General features: G+C 33.6%; 1 protein-coding gene across 2 annotated transcripts in view; it reads right to left on the bottom strand.

Moving 5' to 3' along the window:
- Positions 1-312: 312 nt before the first annotated feature.
- The window catches only part of LOC111064566 (esterase E4), a 53,463-nt gene continuing 35,197 nt past the window's right edge, over positions 313-18,578 (bottom strand). Inside the window, exons 2-11 of one of the 2 annotated variants that reach the window (XM_039425367.1) lie at positions 17,826-17,990; positions 15,905-16,064; positions 13,940-14,128; positions 12,516-12,706; positions 9,072-9,261; positions 6,852-6,944; positions 5,730-5,833; positions 4,289-4,439; positions 2,855-2,975; positions 313-1,036 (exon numbers count right to left, since the gene is read on the bottom strand). In XM_039425367.1, coding sequence (XP_039281301.1) covers positions 796-1,036; positions 2,855-2,975; positions 4,289-4,439; positions 5,730-5,833; positions 6,852-6,944; positions 9,072-9,261; positions 12,516-12,706; positions 13,940-14,128; positions 15,905-16,064; positions 17,826-17,990 — 1,605 coding nt within the window. In that variant the 3' untranslated portion in view covers positions 313-795. The remainder of the gene's footprint in view (positions 1,037-2,854; positions 2,976-4,288; positions 4,440-5,729; positions 5,834-6,851; positions 6,945-9,071; positions 9,262-12,515; positions 12,707-13,939; positions 14,129-15,904; positions 16,065-17,825; positions 17,991-18,578) is intronic. The other variant, XM_039425366.1, reaches the window with a different exon arrangement.

The following is an 18,578-nucleotide window of genomic DNA, read 5'->3' as shown; positions in this document are numbered from 1 at the left end:
CATAACCTCCAGACTGTGTATTCCAAATTAAGGTTTAGAGCAGTTTTGGGCGAATGCATGTTGTTTTTACCTGGATTTTATTTGTATATGAATAAATAAATAAAATAAATATTAAAATAACAGCTAACAATAAAGGACTCACTATACCCCTTGAAACTTTACAGTCTAGCCCATTGGCTGGAAACAAACCATTCAATTCATCAGCACTTGCTCTGCTTTCAAACAATTTAGTCATGTTCTCATAATTTATTTCATCAACCAATAATTTTATTCATCAAATGGGCATAATGGATTGGGTAATAACATTGAAAATTTAATAGAAAAATCAATTTATTCTAAAATTTACAGCATTTCTTTTGTATCATAACAGTGGATTTTTATTATAAGATAGTAAATTATTGAGATTCTCTTTACACGTCACAAAAAACTTTCTAATCATTGAATTGCAGATCAAAGTCCTCTGTAGTGATTAAAAAATGATCGTTCAAAGACTATTTTTCTAAATCTATAAGTTAATGATTATTAAATATTTACTGATTCAATATAAAATTAAATTGTATTGAGTTTGAACGGTATCAATACGTATCCCGTAAATTTAAAAAGATTCAATCATTGTTGCATGCTACATTATAGTTTTAAATTAACTTGCACCATTCATATACTCCATGATCACACTAAAAATTACATCTATTAGTCACTTATGATCTTCAGCCGTTTCCAAGCGTCGTTCATAAAGTGATTGGTCAAAGCATTGATTCGCCTAAAATTCACTCTATAATAGTCGCCCTAGTACCATCAGAGAAATCGCAGGCTTAATAAGAGGATTGTGAGTGAGAGACCCAAATTGAAAGCTCGTAAGTTTTGGCCGTCAGATGTTCGATACATGTCCTCTATGTCATCGTAGCCTTCCGTCACTGTTATGTTGTATTCGTGCATGAAATTTTCTTTGAGCTGGCTTGGCAGTGCTATCCTCAAGTAGGGACCATTGGCGGTGCTCATCGGAAGCCACTCAACATCATCATTCACGTACGGCTGTCTGAAATCACAGTATCACTAAATTCAAACAGTTATTAAATCACTCAAATCTATCTATGAGCTCTGGTTGCTTGAATTGAACCCTGACATTTCAGGTTGCACGTGAAAATGAAAGTTTTGAGCTCTATTCACGATTAAGAAAAATACAAAAGTAACTTGAATGAGGATTCTTAACATTTTCAAGAACGCTTCGACTAGGATTCATCATGTCCCTGTAACCCTACTCAAGTTTTCTGTCACTGATTCATAGTTTTTGTATTCACTAAGACATTACAGTACCAATTTTCAAAATCATTTTAGCCCGTTTCACTCACACTTTATACTTTCCTCCAAAAATACTAGTAGTTCTGTGAACAGTAGACCTTGCGCTCAGTAAGCTACATTGATCTGTTGTTGTTTTCTCAAAAATTTATTGACCGAGCGAAGTGAGGTCTACGATTCAAGTCGACGGTTTAGCATTTCTCTTAATGTTTATATGTTGCGCATTTACGGCGAAACACAGTAATAGATTTTCATGAAATTTGACAGGTATGTTCCTTTTTTAATTGCGCATCGACGTATATACAAGGTTTTTTGGAAATTTTGCATTTCAAGGATAATATAAAAGGAAAAAGGAGCCTCCTTCATACGCCAATATTAGAGTAAAAATCAGAATATAGAATTATTCATCATAAATCAGCAGACAAGTGATTACACAGATGTGTGGAGAAGCCAGTCTATTGCTGTATTTCCATAAGGTTTATAGTTTCAATCAGGTACTTGTGGATGAGAATACTGCGTGAGGTCTACTGTTCACAGAACTACTAGTAAATAATTTATCAATTTAAAATGTCTAGAAAAATCCTAAATAAACATGGAGCTTTCTATCCTATCGTACCGTGACGTGTCGAATGTGAGTGTGAGCGCTGAGTGTACAACGTTGATGGAAAGATACATTTTCAAGATGTTCGATGTTTTTGAACGGGTTGTATTATAGTCCACTAGACAGCTGATTTATGATGAATAATTCTAAAGTCTGATTTTTACGGTAATATTGGCGTTCAAAGGAGACTCGTTTTCCTCTTGTATTATCCTTAAAATGCAAAATTTCAAAAAACCGTATGTATACGTCGACGCGAAATTCAAAAAGGAACATACTTGTCAAATTTCATGAAAATCTATTGCTGCGTTTCGCTGTAAATGCGTAACATAAAAACATAAATATAAACATTTAAACAAAAGAGAAATGCAAAACCGTCGACTTGAATCTTGAACCTCACTTCGCTCGGTCAACAAGAGCTATTGAGTTCAGTAGCTCAGTCATTGAACTATTACGACTACAAACGTGTCCTTTCATTATGCATTTTCACTTGTGATAAATACATAAATTAATCCATATTTTTCATTAATTTCAATAGGGCAACTTGAAATTTTAATGACATAGAATTACTAGCGTCCTGTTTTAATGTTCTTTTAGATACTACTTGTTTCGGCCAATCACGTGTCAAAATAATATATTTTGAAACAATGATTTTGAGATTATAATGTGTCTAAATTATTTTTGATATTTTGATTCCTGACATTATTTGATAATAGCCAAAACTAATGGTATCTAAAAGAAAATGAAAAAGGGTACTAGTACCCGTACGTAATTAAACATAAATTGAAATTAATACAGACTTGACATTTGGTACCTTCTATCTTGGAGAAGTACATAGACCTAAAAGAGGTAATTTACAAGATGAGATACTTTGGGTAGAATATAGATAGCGATAATAAACGTATGACAAATATGATCTCAATTGAAATAAATACTATTCTTTAAAGAATTTCTCCTTACCCATCAATTGCAAAACTGGTCCAAATTTTCACTACTGTTTTAGCGACTTCCACCTCATGAGGCTTCAGTTCACCTTTGGGGTGAGGAAAAAGGTAGATCAAATCATCTGAGTGAGCAACCCCTGTAAACAAATAAATATGATTAACAATCGTTAATGTTATTACTTAATTTTGTCAAAAATCTTAACTATTATTTTAGTTATTATTTTATATATAACGTAATTATTTTCCAAAAAGAGTAATTGAATGAATCATCCATATTACTAACAGTGTGACAGCAGATAGAGCAAAAACAATAATATAAATGTTAAGATGTTTGGAAATCTTTACAACATTATGAACAATATCCTTCGTTCTGGAGTACAAAAGCATAAAAAAATTATTACGAAAGAAGAAATTATAATAACATTCATACAGAAATGTTCTATCTAATCACAGTAAATTTAGATTAGTTCCCAGAGGAATGCAATAGTTTCCCTCACAAAGGCCCAGTTGCACAAAAGCCGGTTAAATTTTAATCCTGATTAACTTCACGTGAACCAAATCGAAGAAGACCATTTCAAAAAGATGGATCTACTGGAATTAATCAGGATTGAAAATAATCCGGCTTTTTTGCAACCGGCACTAAGTACTTGATTAAATGATTATAAAAGTTCAATAGCTGAGTCATAATTTTGACACAGTCCCACACACATGAACTCGCTCACTCACTTCCATCACCAACAGACGACTAAATAATTATTATCAGCTGTTTTCCCAAGGATTAATAATAATTATCATTTTAGGTCCTTCAGCGAGTTTTCACAGGGATGAGACCTAGTGCAATCGAATCTTTATATTATAAACCTACTATGTTCTGAATTTCGTGAGAATCGTTAGAGCCGTTTTCGAGATCCGGTGAAATACAAACATATAAACTGAAGTTGCTCGTTTAATAGTATAGGATACATTTTTAGATGTTTTGACGTATTTACAACTTCATGATTGCAGATTTACAACAAACTGTACAGAGTCAGAACCTTGACTTGATATATTTGTATTTCCTCAATATAGGCTGAAAAGGATTAAGCGGCCCATAGACCTGCAATATTATTGTACAATTTAGTACCTATCACACTCTGCAGTAGAACACACAACTGTAGTAAACACGTCATAGACATTGCGGTGGTCGCAGCTGTTTACTCCGGTTTGCTGGCCTTCTGTTATGAATAGATACTGTATTATACAATAATACGAGTATTACAGGTATATTTCGTGCTTTAGATGCTAAAATGGAAAATCAGAATCAAATATTATAATCCATTTAAACGTTTCTGGTAGTGTTCAACTCTTTAAAGAAAATACGTTTATTTCCGTAACATATTTCAGTAGAGGATAGTAAGGGAAAAACTTTACCAATACGATTAAATTAATATCATTGTAACGAAATTATTACCTCCGCCAAAGGGATAGTTGACCTCTTCTCCATACCCAAATTTTGTAAGATGACCCTTATAATTGAACGAATACAAATAGCTCGGTTGTAATTGCCTGTTGTGTCTAATTTGTTGCAGCAGACATGCTTTTAATAATGTAACTCCACAAATCTGGAAATTCAAAGTTAGAGAATCTATTTTCGAAAACAATACACTAACACTTGATAAATATAAAACTCATTTCCACTGTGCAAGAGCGATTCATTGCAATACAATTCCAAAATTTCACTCCTATTATTGGTCAGATTTAGGACCGGTTTCCGAGCTCGGGATTTAGCCAAGTTCCAGACTTTAAACAGCTGGAGTCAGAAAATTGGCTTTCCGAAATGGAAATAGTCACAGTTTTTTTGATAATCCTTATTTCCCCATGATTGAAAACGTTTTTCCTTGACGAAATTAAACATTCCTATATTATTTGAAATAGCTGAAACTTTACACTATTTTATTTTGTGTTCAATTTTCTTGTTTTTCGAAATTAAATTTAAACGTGGACTGCGACTACGCCCCGTTTCGTAAAGCAATTTTTCTGACTCTAGCTGTTTAAAGTTTAGAACTTGGCTAAATTCCGAGCTCTGAAACCGGTCCTTAGTATCTAGTTATACCCACTGAGTAGCCGGTGATCATTATAATATAGTGTTATTACTGCTTGCACTAGGATAATTTTACAACTAATCAATATGTTTCAATCTGTTCAAAAAATGAGTTCACGTTCATTTTCTGGAATATTTTTTTCCTCGTGATAAATCTCTAATATATTTATTTATTTATTTGTTTATATAATTACAAATCATATGAATATGACCGGGATAGAACAACAGGCATAGCCCAAAACTATTCTGTTCCCAAATTTTGATAAATAATAAAATGTCCGAAAAAATAGGTTACGTTCTTACTGAGGAAAAGTTGAAGTTCAAAGTTCTGTCCAAAAATATATGAGCTACAAATTTTGAATTTAGAATGATTAAAATACCAAACTATAGTCAAATATTGCACTTAATATCACCGCACTTTGAATAAATTGAGTTATTTCAGAAAATTTTGAAGAATGATTTGAATAATTAAACCTCATTAGGTGTAGAAGTTTTGTTACAGTTATCTTCTATCAACTCCCAATTGTTTGGGACTCCGCCGCAATCATTTACTCAGAACAAGAAACTATAAATTAGCCTACTTACAGATTGCAAAGCATGAACAAAAGTGGTGCTGATACCTGTTGTATGAAGTACCAGAGACAAACAAATAGAGTTAAGATCTTTAAGACCTTAAAAATCTATACCTAACATCTAAAGATATAGACTTGAGATCATGTAAGACCTAAGACTTACGCTTATCCTTACTCTATGGAAGTACCTCCTGCTATAATAGTACATATAATATGATCAGGAATAAGTATTTTCTTACATCAATGAGGCCTGGTATCATAGCTGTAAAATTGCCAACTTCATCATCCTTGAAATATTTGTCTTGAAAAGTATCCGTTACGGCTCCAGTTGTATCATCGATTCCTTGAAAAAACAACGTCTACATGATAAGAGACGATTATACTGTTTTTATAATCAATTCTTAGCAAAGATTTCTAGCTCGAAATCTAAAGGTGCGTGCAGATATACGCGCCGCGAACATGAGCAGTTCACTTTTAATCAGCTGACTATATCTGTATTTTTACAGAAACTGTAAGATACAGATATAAGAAGCTTGGCCGCGAACATGAGCAATTCAATTTTAATCAGCTGATGCCAGGCTTTTTATATCTGTATCTTACCGTTTCTGTAAAAATACAGATATAATCAGCTGATTAAAAGTGAATTGCTCATGTTCGCGGCGCGTATATCTGTACGCACCTTAAGAAAACTTAGATTTCGAACTGAATTGGAATACCACAATTTACATATAGCTTAACTAAAAGCTATAGCTTTTACATATAGCTTAGCTAAACTTAGATTTCCAACTGAATTGGAATACCACATTTTACATAATTTTAGTTTCCTAAAATTCAATTTATGCAACTTGAAACCCAAATTTTAATCTTTCTTCTTGATTTTTCATAATTAATTAAATAATAATATAATTTTATTATATATATAATTATAATTTTGGCAGATTCAAGCCTTTGAAACATTCAATCAAAATATTTTGTGGCACTCTGTTGCGTGGACTGGACAACAATGCTTGAAATACAGTACAACAAATTTTATCACATTCACAAGCGTCTCAGCGTCTAATGGTTAGCGCACTGAACATACAAACATCCCAGGTATATTTTTTTGCTAAAGATTTATAAAGAATTTGAAATAACAGATGAAAGTAAATTAGAAGTTGCATTTGTTCAAATGCTAATTAATTAATAATTATTTTTAATACTTTGGAATTTCGTTTAAAAATAATTGTTAATTTGAAATAACGGAACTCCTACATCAAAAATAATAATTAAAAATGACATCTTTTATATTCTTGAATACCAATATTGATAACAACATTTTTACCCAATTTTTATCTTAGGATGCAAACAAGTTGAAGACTTACCACTGAATTTAAGGGTGTCCTTGATAAATTCTTTTTTCAAATACTCAGTATCGTTTGTGTTATTATCCCGTACAAGAATAAAATCGTAAATATCTGTAAGAAAATAAAACAACATGAATTAATAGAATCTATTACAATTATTTATTTTATTTGAACAAAAAAGTGAGTTACAAAGATATACATTATAACACTTAGTTTTTTGTATGGTTATCTAGTGCAGCAGAACAGCTTAGAAATTGCCTTAGTATGCTGCACACGTCAGGATGGTAGCTGAGTTGAAGCTCAGTCAAAGCTCTCTCGAAGGGCACTCAGCACCCTCGTGAAGTCGATTTGTGGTAAAAAAGTCAATAGCTGGTGACAAAATGTTGGCGATCTCGGTGCATTAAGAAACACTTTAAGGAAATTATTCCAATATCCAGGATAATGAGATTCCAACATTCTATTATGATTTACTTGAAAAGGTTTCATCCTGCTCTTACATCTTCTGTGTCTGTTGAATTATTTGATGGATCACAACTTCAGTAGTCACCTACTTTCATCAAGAGAATGTTTCATTAATATGTTTACAAGTCCACCAGTATAATAGGACCATAGAGAAACAATAGCGTAAGTAGATATTCCATGGTATAGGGAATTTATGTCGCAACTTTTACTGTTATCTGAAGCCGATTACTGTCGATTATTGTCAATTTTTACTGTTCTGTTGGGGTGACAGTGTATGAACGGCACAATTTGAGAGACTACCAGCATCACACAGCTGCATAGGAAAGAACTGCGTGAACTATCGGCTTGGGATAACAGTAAAAGTGGCGACATAAACGCCCTATATACCATGGGATATCTACTTATGCTATCGTTTCTCTATGATAGGACTCATCAAAATCAATTATGCCGTTTATTTAATTCTATTGTGAAGTGCATTTATTAATAAATTCTATGTAATGATGTTTAATGTTCAATTTGCATCCTTAAATGTCACTGTCATGTGTGTACATTTGATAATTTAGATATTCGTCCATTTAAATTAATTCTTCTCTAGAATTGAAGAGACTTGAAATGTCAAAAAAAGAACTAATTTTAATTGACCGAGAGAAGTGAAGTCTAAGATTGAAGTCGACGGCTTGGCATTTCTCTTAATGTTTAAATGTTTATATGTTTATATGTTGCGCATTTACGGCGAAACGCGGTAATAGATTTTCATGAAATTTGACAGGTATGTTCTTTTTTTAATTGCGCGTCGACATACAAGGTTTTTGGAAATTTTGCATTTCAAGGATAATATAAAAGGAAAAAGGAGCCTCCTTCATACGCCAATATTAGAGTAAAAATCAGACTATAGAATTATTCATCATAAATCAGCTGACAAGTGATTACACAGATGTGTGGAGAAGCCAGTCTATTTCTGTATTTCCTTAGGTCTTTAGTTTCAATTAGGTACTTGTGGATGAGAATACTGCGTGAGGTCTACTGTTCCCAGAACTACTAGTAAAAATTATTATTTCACAGGAGCATGTTATATCAATTCTTCTCTACAGGTTTACTCCGGTTGTTCTCGTTATTTTCATTGATATTTTGAAGGGAATATATAAAAAGAATAATCAATTAAAGTCATTACAATTCGGAAACTATCCCAGTATCCAGGGGCCTGTTTCATAAAAGTTACAAGTCCTGTAATACAGGAGAATCACCATTCCATTTACATGCTCAGTATAGCCGATAAAATCAGCTGTTCCTGAATTCAAATTCAAATTTATTCCACAAAAACGTACACAATACAAAATCAAAATACAAGTTCTCAAAAGCAAAATAACATAGTTATTAATATACATATTACACTGTATTATTTATTTTACATAGCGGATTTCTACTGGCAAAAGTATAACTTGTCCGCCAGTAGGAGTAGCAATAATTACATTATAACAAAAGTAAAAGAAAAGACATTACAGAACTCAAGAATTTAGATCATAATTCCAAAAATAAGATGTCGAACTATTAGGGGAAAATATCTAGCCCATATTACGTTGATATTAAAGTAATAAGATTGAATTATCCAGTTTTTAACGGTTGGTGGGAATTACAGGACTTCTAATTTTTTATGAAACAGGCGCCAGGATATTCAGGTTTAATCACTCAATGATAATTTACTAAAAAATCCACCCATTGATAGTTCGACCCAGATTGTTGTACTTGAGGTATTTGTTTGCAAGAAGGTTGACTTACTTCCAAGGAAAAAGCTTCCTTCATGCTTTGTAATGCCGGCCATCATTGGAACATGTCTGTAGCGTCCTTCTTTGAACAAGACATGGGGATCTTCTATGAGGAATGCATTGGGACCAGCTGCCTGTATAACTGCATGGTTACCTCCGTTGTTCCCTTTAACAGCTTGGCCCTCAGTCACCAATACTTCAGTCTAGAACAAAACAAGCGTTATCAATGCTTCATAGAACAATCCAATAATTTTGAGTTTTAAAATAATACAATACATTATAAATCTGGTAAATTGATGTAACATAAGATTATAGAAAAACAGTTTAGAAAGTGGGTACCGGTGTGTAACTGCCGTTACAAAGTATCTAAACAGAGCTGGCAGCAAATGTCCTTAAAATTATTCAACTGCCTACCTGAGTCCGTGAGAGTGATAGATATCGAATCTCCGTAAACAAAGCCGTAGTGCATGACAGGTGGTTGATGGTAACGTCAGCACAGGTAGGGCTCCTACACCAATAAAAACACTAGCTGATATAGATCAGCTGAAATCAACAAAATTTTATTGGTGTAGGAGCCCTACCTGTGCTGACGTCACCAGAATGCACTATGGCTTTGTTAAAAAATACTAACTGATATAGATCAGCTGAAATCAACAAATTGTTATTGGTGTAGGAGCCCTACCTGTGCTGACGTCACCAGAATGCACTATAGCTTTGTTTACGGAGGTAGTGATTTGAGGGACTTGTTAATTGGGAAATGTCTGTATACGGCGGATGAATTTTTCGCAGTTGAATTTTGATTGGCGTGTTAAATGTTTTTGTGTTAATATTTTTCGTATTGGTCATATAGGCTAGTTATGACATAGTTAGTGTAGTATTTATTGGGACATGATATCTTGACATTGTTGTAACATTTCCAATGTTTTTTAACAATAAATGATTTTATTTGATTTGAAAGTTTAGAAAACTTGAGTTGAGAATAATCGGAGGAAAGTTTGAGTTGGTACATAAATTTACTAAAACAATACCAATTATTTTATAAAAAAACAATACCAATTTCTGTCATGAAAATTCCACTTTTCACAATTTTTTCTGACATGAATATTTTATTAATTTATATAAATAAGAAACTTTATAACAATTTTTCGTCGTAATCTTATTCAATTATTGAGCATCTTCAAGACCAAGAACACATAATCACCCAGCTACATTAATCAATTCCTTTTGAATAAGGAAGTTGGTAACTTGAGGTTTCAGTCTCACCGTCTCACTATACTATACATTTCTATAATTTCACTAGGTTTTCTTAACATTTCGGTGGTCGCGCCCTACTCAGTCACACGAGCAGTCGCGTGTTGTTCTTTTTACAACAGCCATTTTTTCAAGTGTTATATACTCTGTTTACTGTCAAAACATATTAATTAATTGTATAATTACTTTTTCCATCTTGTTGGATTATTTTACGTCTATGAACATTTGGATGATTACCATTTCATAGCCCAATAAGGTACACCAAGCAAAGCCATCAATTCTGTGTTATTGGTTCGTTTACAGTCACCGTATACAGTCTTTCCCTATCTTATGCACAGTGCGACTTATGCATTGTCGCGACTAAATGGCACCTAAAGACTGAACCATTGCTCGGTTGATACTGCAACTCAGTGGAATGATGGGGAGAAAGTTTTGGAACGCATAGGTGACTTATTCACTGACACCACCCATCAAATAGTTTTGTGCAGCAAACACTGTTGTACTTTTTACAACAGCGCGACTGCCGGAAGGTTAAATAGAAAACTATTTTGAATAGTTAATTTAGTTAGAAGTTTCTTCAGAATAGGGTTATTCATTCTTTTATTGATTCAATGATACACATTATTTTTTGAAATAATTTTGTGGAGGACATCAACAGGCGGGATGTGCCTGTTCCTCCCCCGAATTTTGATTACCAATTCAATCTAAATTTTGATTTTTATCTAAAACAAAAGCTATTGAAATGGAATGTTTTCGGATTATGCCCTACATGAGCTATTAGCTTGAGCTTTCAGTATAAAACTGCCCCATTCACAAATATTTCAAATTCAATTTTTGGTTCATCTTTTTATAACAACTGAATTTAATGGAATTTACATTACGTGGATAATTGAAAGTGACTGGGTGATTTGATGAGATGATCAAACGTCCATGCATACCGACGGGATTCGAACTCAGACTAAAGGGTGCAAGATTGTAAATGTTCTATAAAATTTCTTGTGGGATTGATTTTCCCATCTGGAACATTTCCTCAGCATCTTAATATGTTTCAAGTCAAATGTTTCATAATTTGATTGTATGGTATGAGATGTAGTGGTATTTCTCCATAATTGAAAGTATAAGACGTTGATATTGTCAATACCACTATATATATATATATTCAAAAATTAATTCATATTACAGAACTAGGTTTCATGGTAACACCTACCACATCTTCAGCTGAACTAGTAATAATAATATCGTGTGACCTGGCTCAGGTCTGGTGTCAGTTTTCAGGTCGCAACTGATCAATTTCAGGGCCTCTGACATGACTAACGACTGCTTCTAGGCAGCCGGGACCGACGGCTTAACGTGTCCATCCGAAACACGGGAGTGGCCCGAGATGAAGATATCTTGCCCGGGCTGGGTTTCGAACCCGGGCCTTTGGATTACAAAGCCAGCATCTAATCCACTCGATTACGGCCACTCCAGCTGAACTAATGTGTTTGTTATTGACAACAAACACAACAATAACAAACACATTAGTTCAGCTGAAGATGTGGTAGGTGTTACCATGAAACCTGGTTCTGTAATATGAATTAATTTTTGAATATATATAGTGGTATTGACAATATCAACGTCTTATTCTTTCAAATGTTTCAGATCAGAATTTATGATCACAGGATCACAGAATATAGATTTTAAATAAAATTTCATGTGAGATTGATTTCCCCATCTGGAACGTTTCCTCAGCATCTTTTGTTTTGAGTCAATAATATTCTACAATTAGAATTTATGATCACAGAATGTAGATTTTCGATAAAATATCATGTGAGATTGATTTCCCCATCTGGAACATTTCCTCAGCATCTTTTGTTTTGAGTCAATAATATTCTACAATCAGAATTTATGATCACAGAATATAGATTTAAAATAAAATTTCATCTGAGATTGATTTCCTCATCTGGAACGTTTCCTCAGCATCTTTTGTTTTCAGTCAATAATTCTACAATCAGAATTTATGATCACAGAATGTAGATTTTCGATAAAATATCATGTGAGATTGATTTCCCCATCTGGAACATTTCCTCAGCATGTCATGTTTCAAGTCAATAATTCTACAATCAGAATTTATGACCACAGAAACGTCAATTGAAGTTATTGTGATTTCGCCAAGAATTAAAGTTATCGATAACTATAAAGAAAATACTACTTAGAACAGACTGACTAAGAAGTCAGAATGGGCGACTAGGAGCTCCCAGGTGTTGGTGCGGTGAAGACACAGTGCCAGCTCGTCTAAGTTCTGATCGGTGCAATTTGCCAGCTCAGCAATCCTTTTGGCGTGCTCCACCGGGTCCCGGTCCAACGCCCAGTCGCATAGTGACGATCCACTCTGAACTATCACTCTCTGGAACATATCTGTTCGAAAAACATATCAACCAAAATTCACAACTCGTTTCATAACTCGTATTCAAAATTCACCAAAAGTATTACAGATCTTTCATCATTACATAGTATTACAATTTCAAAATATATTCATCATTCTCCACCAACACTCTAACTTAATTAAACATTACTACCACAACTTTTAAAATAACATACCGTCGGCCGGGGTGACTTTTTCCACCCCGGGGTGACTTTGTCCCACCTCGCGGGAAAATATTCAAATCAGTTGTTTATCTCCTATCTCTGATATCCGAAATCGATGTTCAACATTGATACTCGTAGCCCTGATAATTATCGAGGTTTCACAATCGATATCTTGTCAAATCTCGATATATTATCGACATAAAACTAAACTACTTGCTTAATCTTGTGATTTCGTTGTCGGAAAACTTCGTATTAGAAAACTTATTTCTAAAAGACTTATGATATCGGTGAGTACATAATTATTATTTTGTCCTTTTTATTATCTTTCAATTGGTACATCTATAATATCCATAGTTTAACTGGTTAGGGTTCTGTTACGAGTTGAATACAAAGTGGTCACTTTTAGGTTGAAATTGGGGTGACTTTGTCCCAGTATAAAAATTGTGATATTATGCAGGATATGATGCAAATACAATTCAAAATATGATAAATATCATGTATTCTACCTAATAAAACAAAATCTTCACCTTGCTTGAGATTAATACGATCTTAGTATTCATTTTTAGCTGATTCTGCAGCTGGAGCCAACATGCCTGGACGCAAAAAGAGATCTTTAGGCAGCAGATATTTTTTTTAAAGAAAAATTTGTGATTTTTTGAAGGGGATTTCATTTGTTTTCAATGTAATTATTCATTTTAACAGTTGGTTTCACTTTGTCTAACTCTTGAAAATGAACTTTATCAATATATTTTTCAAAGTCCCCCCAAACCCTGGTTGACAATGTCTCTAAATTTCAAAAAATATATCTTTATTAAAGCGGAGAAAAATACTAACTTTATAATGAAAAATACTCTTTAGACATTGCAGAACACTATAAAAAATATTGCTAGAGATTTGTTGCAACTTAAGTATTTATTGCAAGCGGTTTAAAAACTCAACTCCCCAAAATTGGGACAAAGTCACCCCGGTTTACCGGTAACTAAAAACATGGAGTTTCCGAAAAAAGAGCCTGATTTAGGTAGTAGGATTAAACAGTTGAGTTAAAATTGAGTTGTAACTGACCAGGTGAAACAAGAGGGCTGGCCATCATGAGTGTGACTGCCGCCCCTCCGGCACTTTGGCCGAACAGTGTCACTTTCGAGCTATCTCCGCAGAAAAACCTTATGTACTTTTGTGTCCACTTCATTGCTAAAACCATGTCCATGAATCCCATATTCCCTGGAAGCTCATCTGTCTGCAAGGAAAGGAATCCTAATAACAAAAGAATTTCAGAAATACTGAGGCAGTAATCTCACATTCACACATTCATCTCAGCTTTTAAATATTACAATTATTACTAGTATTATAAGAAAGAATACCTTTAGAGGTATAGAATTGGTTACCCCGAACAGAAATAGGGGTGGAAGACCGCGAAAGAAATGGATCTACAACAGCCACATTCAAATGGAAGATACATTTTTGAAGGAGACTGGATAAATAAGAAAATAATATCGGTGCACCAAGCTTCGCTCGTTATTTTTATTTATTGATAAACAGAACACAATTCTCTAAAATTATCGTGTTTATATTTTACAGCTGGCTATACGTCAGCTTATGAATTTCGGGGATGCGATATTTTGATTTTCCACAGAATCACTCGCTCACTTTTTACTATCCACAGACGACGCAAGTCTCAGCTGTTTTAGCCAAGGATGAATTATCCTTTTAATGTCGTTCAGCGAGTTTTCCCAAGGATAAGACCTAGTGCAATCGAATTTTTATATCATAAACCTACTATGTTCCAAATTTCGTGAAAATCGTTAGAGCCGTTTTCGAGATGTTGAACATAAATAACCAGATGTAAAAATATAAACAGATATGGTATACAGAAATTGCTCGCTTAATATAATAGGATGGCGATTGGGATGCAAGAAGCGACATAACTGAAGCTGCAAAAACTCGCTATATATGTATATTAATAAATATCGATCCTCAAATTTTGACATTCAATAACTTTTTTTGTGTGCACCGAATTCGATGATTTTTTTAGTTGTGTTCGTTATCTTCAGGATCAGGTTTATTGCCTTTAAAATTTATAATCTGACTTCAGGACTCTTTCCTACGGTCCTTCAAAATTTACATGTAATCCTTATGGGAGGTGAGCTGACCACACATAAATAAAGAAATAAAATCAGCTGTTATAATCATTGCGTCATCCAACAGCCGTCGGTAAATAGTAGACAGCCGTCGGTAGATAGTAGACAAGAGTGTGTGCTACCAATACCTACTACTACATGTAGTAGTAGGTATTGGTGCTACTCCATAACCGCCCATGTATTTTATTCTAAACACCGCGACTAAAAACAAAATGACTGTTCTGTTTGTAACCATCCAGCAGTGCGGCCTCAGGTTAAAGACTTACATGCTCTAAAGACATTGTTTTGTTTCAAATAATTGTGCTGTCTTCGAAGTTTAGAATTAATTCCTTCCAGGTAAATTATTTATTTTGCAGTTGGAAAATTATCTATATAAATAAATTACCGCATCGCGCTTCCTCAGGTGTGCATCCATCTAAAGTTTGTCATGAAATGCATCAACTATTTGGCGGTACGAAGTTCGCCGGGCCAGCTAGTACGTAAATACATTACTAGCGCATGTACATAACTTTGAATTTTTTCATTTTTTAAATGCGGATGATGACCTCATTAGCATTTGCTTGTGCGTGGGGTAATGGGAAGTGCGACGGTAATAGATTGATACTGAATCATATTCAAAACAAATAACTTCAATGTGACGTGGCGCAAACCTCACCTTAACTTGAAAATTAATTCTAAAATTTCCATTTCTGAATGGATAAAATTTTATGAAGTGTAGGTTGTGTAAAATTTGCGATTGCTTCAACTTGACAAGTAACTCATTCCATTTCTCTTGCTTTAAAAAAAAAACTTTTATAATATATATTCAACTATTTTTACTTCATAATTTATGTAGAAGATATGAGTCTTAACTATTATGATCAGATTGAAGTAGACGGAACTTTGAACTTACCAAGAGGGCCTAATCGGTACTGAGCCACGACTAAAACAACTTCACCGCTGTCAAGAAGGTAATTGGGTTGGAAGTTGTGGGCTGAACCAACTCTGAAAGATCCTCCATGGATATAAAACATGACAGGAAGTAAACGATTTTTGTCACACTTTTCTGGCGCCTGGAAAAGTCAATTCCAAATTCATGATCCATCAAATAAACAACAGATCAAGGAGCTGACAGGATCACAGAGCATCAATTTTAAGTAATAAATTTATATCCTATCAAGGATCTTGAAACTAAAAATTATTATTTTTAAGGTAATTATTTCCTCCTAAAAGATATATGTTAGTCCATGAAATGAGACATTGAGCTAAATATTCATTCATTCATTTATTGTATAAAACACTATAATCATAATACAATAATTTATGACATTGGAGGAAAAACTAGGCTGAGCCTGTACTATTTCTCTCCAAAAATTTTGATAAAATGTTAATGTTGTCCAAAAGTTAATATTTTCCAAGTATTAGGTTTTTACAATGGAAATTCAATTAGGTAGGTACTTGAAGTCGATATTATTCAAATGAATCATACGAATCCGTATCAAATAAACTGTTACAATATACCATTGTTTTTTATGAAAGAAGATTTTAGAAGTAAATTAGTACTTGCTTTCACTTAGGATGAATCAAACCTTCACTACAACATCGTAAAACAGTTGAACAGCTATAATTTATTACAGCACGTGCTAATACCTACAATGGCAGCACTCACTATTCCTAGGTTGTCTTAATCTGATTGAATCTGCTAGAAGAATGCATTGGAATGCACTATAAAAATAAGAGATTTCTCTCTTGAATTCGATGTAGATACAATAATTATTATCAGTTTCTGTTTTGTAGATTTTTAGTGTGAACGCATCCCTTTCCTGAACTTCATTACTTTATAAAGCTCCTGAATTTGAACATCATGAAGCTTTTCAATACTTATTTGAATAGGTGAAAAAACACTTATAAACTTGAAAACTTTCATTATTATCCGAATTTTTCGGTGACTGCGTCACCTTCTTCAACGGTTTTTGTAGTTGTAGTAGTGCTGGTGTTTTGTTTGAGTTTCAACGGTCAAGACCACAGAGTCTCAGTATCTCCTCTTTTTCTATCAATTCATAATCTGCACCTTTCCTCATCCATAACCCACTCAAATTTGAAATGTCCCGCTTGTAACCCATAATAGCCCCCCAAATACCCCCTCAATCTGTACTCCTTTTTCCTTTTTTACTAGTCCAGGTAATGAATGCTCAAAAAAGGGTATGGAGGGAAATGTTTGGAAGACAATTTTTTGACCCCGCAGTTCTGTTTAGGGTAGTAAGGCGGTAAACATATCAAAAGTCCCCACCCTTACCCACTGTGCTAAGGGGGTGGGGGTGGTTCAAAGGTATCATTTTTTGGTTTCTCGCATATAACTCGTAAACTATGTATCTGACGGACATAACTGTTAAATACAAACTTGAAGCTTACATAATTTTATACATTATTCATTCCACAACTTTTTCTATATCTTCTCTAGTTTTCGAGATATCCACTCTTGAAGGTGTGACATTTTTGAAAAAACACGTTTGCCTCCATTTTTTTCAATTTTTGCTCTTATAACTTTTTAAAAATTGATGAGAAAATCCATGCTGATTATGAGCTTATTGAATATTAAATTATCTTCAATTTTATGTATAATTTTACACTTTTACGAATTTCCCTACACATTTTGCAGCAGCTTTAGTGTTATGTGCTACAAATGAAGCCTTTTAGGTATAGAACTCCCAAATGAGAAAATTCTAGCACTTACAGTAGAGGTTTTTATAGAAAAACTCAATTAATATTTTGGCATGAAAAAAACTCCCATATCTTACATTTTAGTTAATGGGACTCATTATTTTAAAACTTACAACTGGTGTGTAAACATTCAATGTAAGACAATCCTCAACGTCCTCTCCCGAATTGATTCTCATCCTCAGATCTCTCAGCTCTTTTTCTGTGTTGGCCTGAGGGCATTTCTTTCCAAATTTAGAGGCATCGAGCACGCCGTTCCAAGGGTGAGCTGGCTCTGGAGGCTGGAATTTCAAATAGAAAAACAAATTAAACGTGAAAAACAATATCTATGCAGGAGTTTCAAAGCCTGAGAGATCTCAATGAGCGAAGTTGTTGCGGAGATAATAAGGGACTAAATCATAGGAAACATTTATCTACAGGGTGTTTCAGAATCAATTTGAAAATCAAATTGTATCTCAAATTATTTAATCTACGAAAATACAGTATTTGAAAAGAAACACTATTTTTGTACTTCTAAGAAATTTGTATTTTTATTTCCATACATTAGAATATAATAGAATAGAATAAATTTTATTGATCAAAAAATATACAGAGTGTTTCAGAAGCAGTGTCGAACATTTTAGGGAATTGTTCCTGGATGTTAGGAGACTACAAATGTCTTATTTGAAGTGTCCAAAACTCAGCGGTTATCCTTATAGCTGCCATTTTGTTTTTCTACTTAGGAATTTTTATCTGAAATTTTGCATGCATATTCATGCTATAAAAACTCAACTTTAAAAAAATAAAATAAAAAAATTTCTATGGCAGCCATTTCAAATTTTTGGTGGCAAATTTCACGAAAACCGTTCACTTTACAGAAAATTCACAAG

This window comes from Nilaparvata lugens, chromosome 3 (assembly GCF_014356525.2).
Source record: "Nilaparvata lugens isolate BPH chromosome 3, ASM1435652v1, whole genome shotgun sequence".
In the NCBI taxonomy this organism is placed as follows: Eukaryota; Metazoa; Arthropoda; class Insecta; order Hemiptera; family Delphacidae; genus Nilaparvata; species Nilaparvata lugens.
This window is presented reverse-complemented; position numbering and strand designations above follow the sequence as displayed.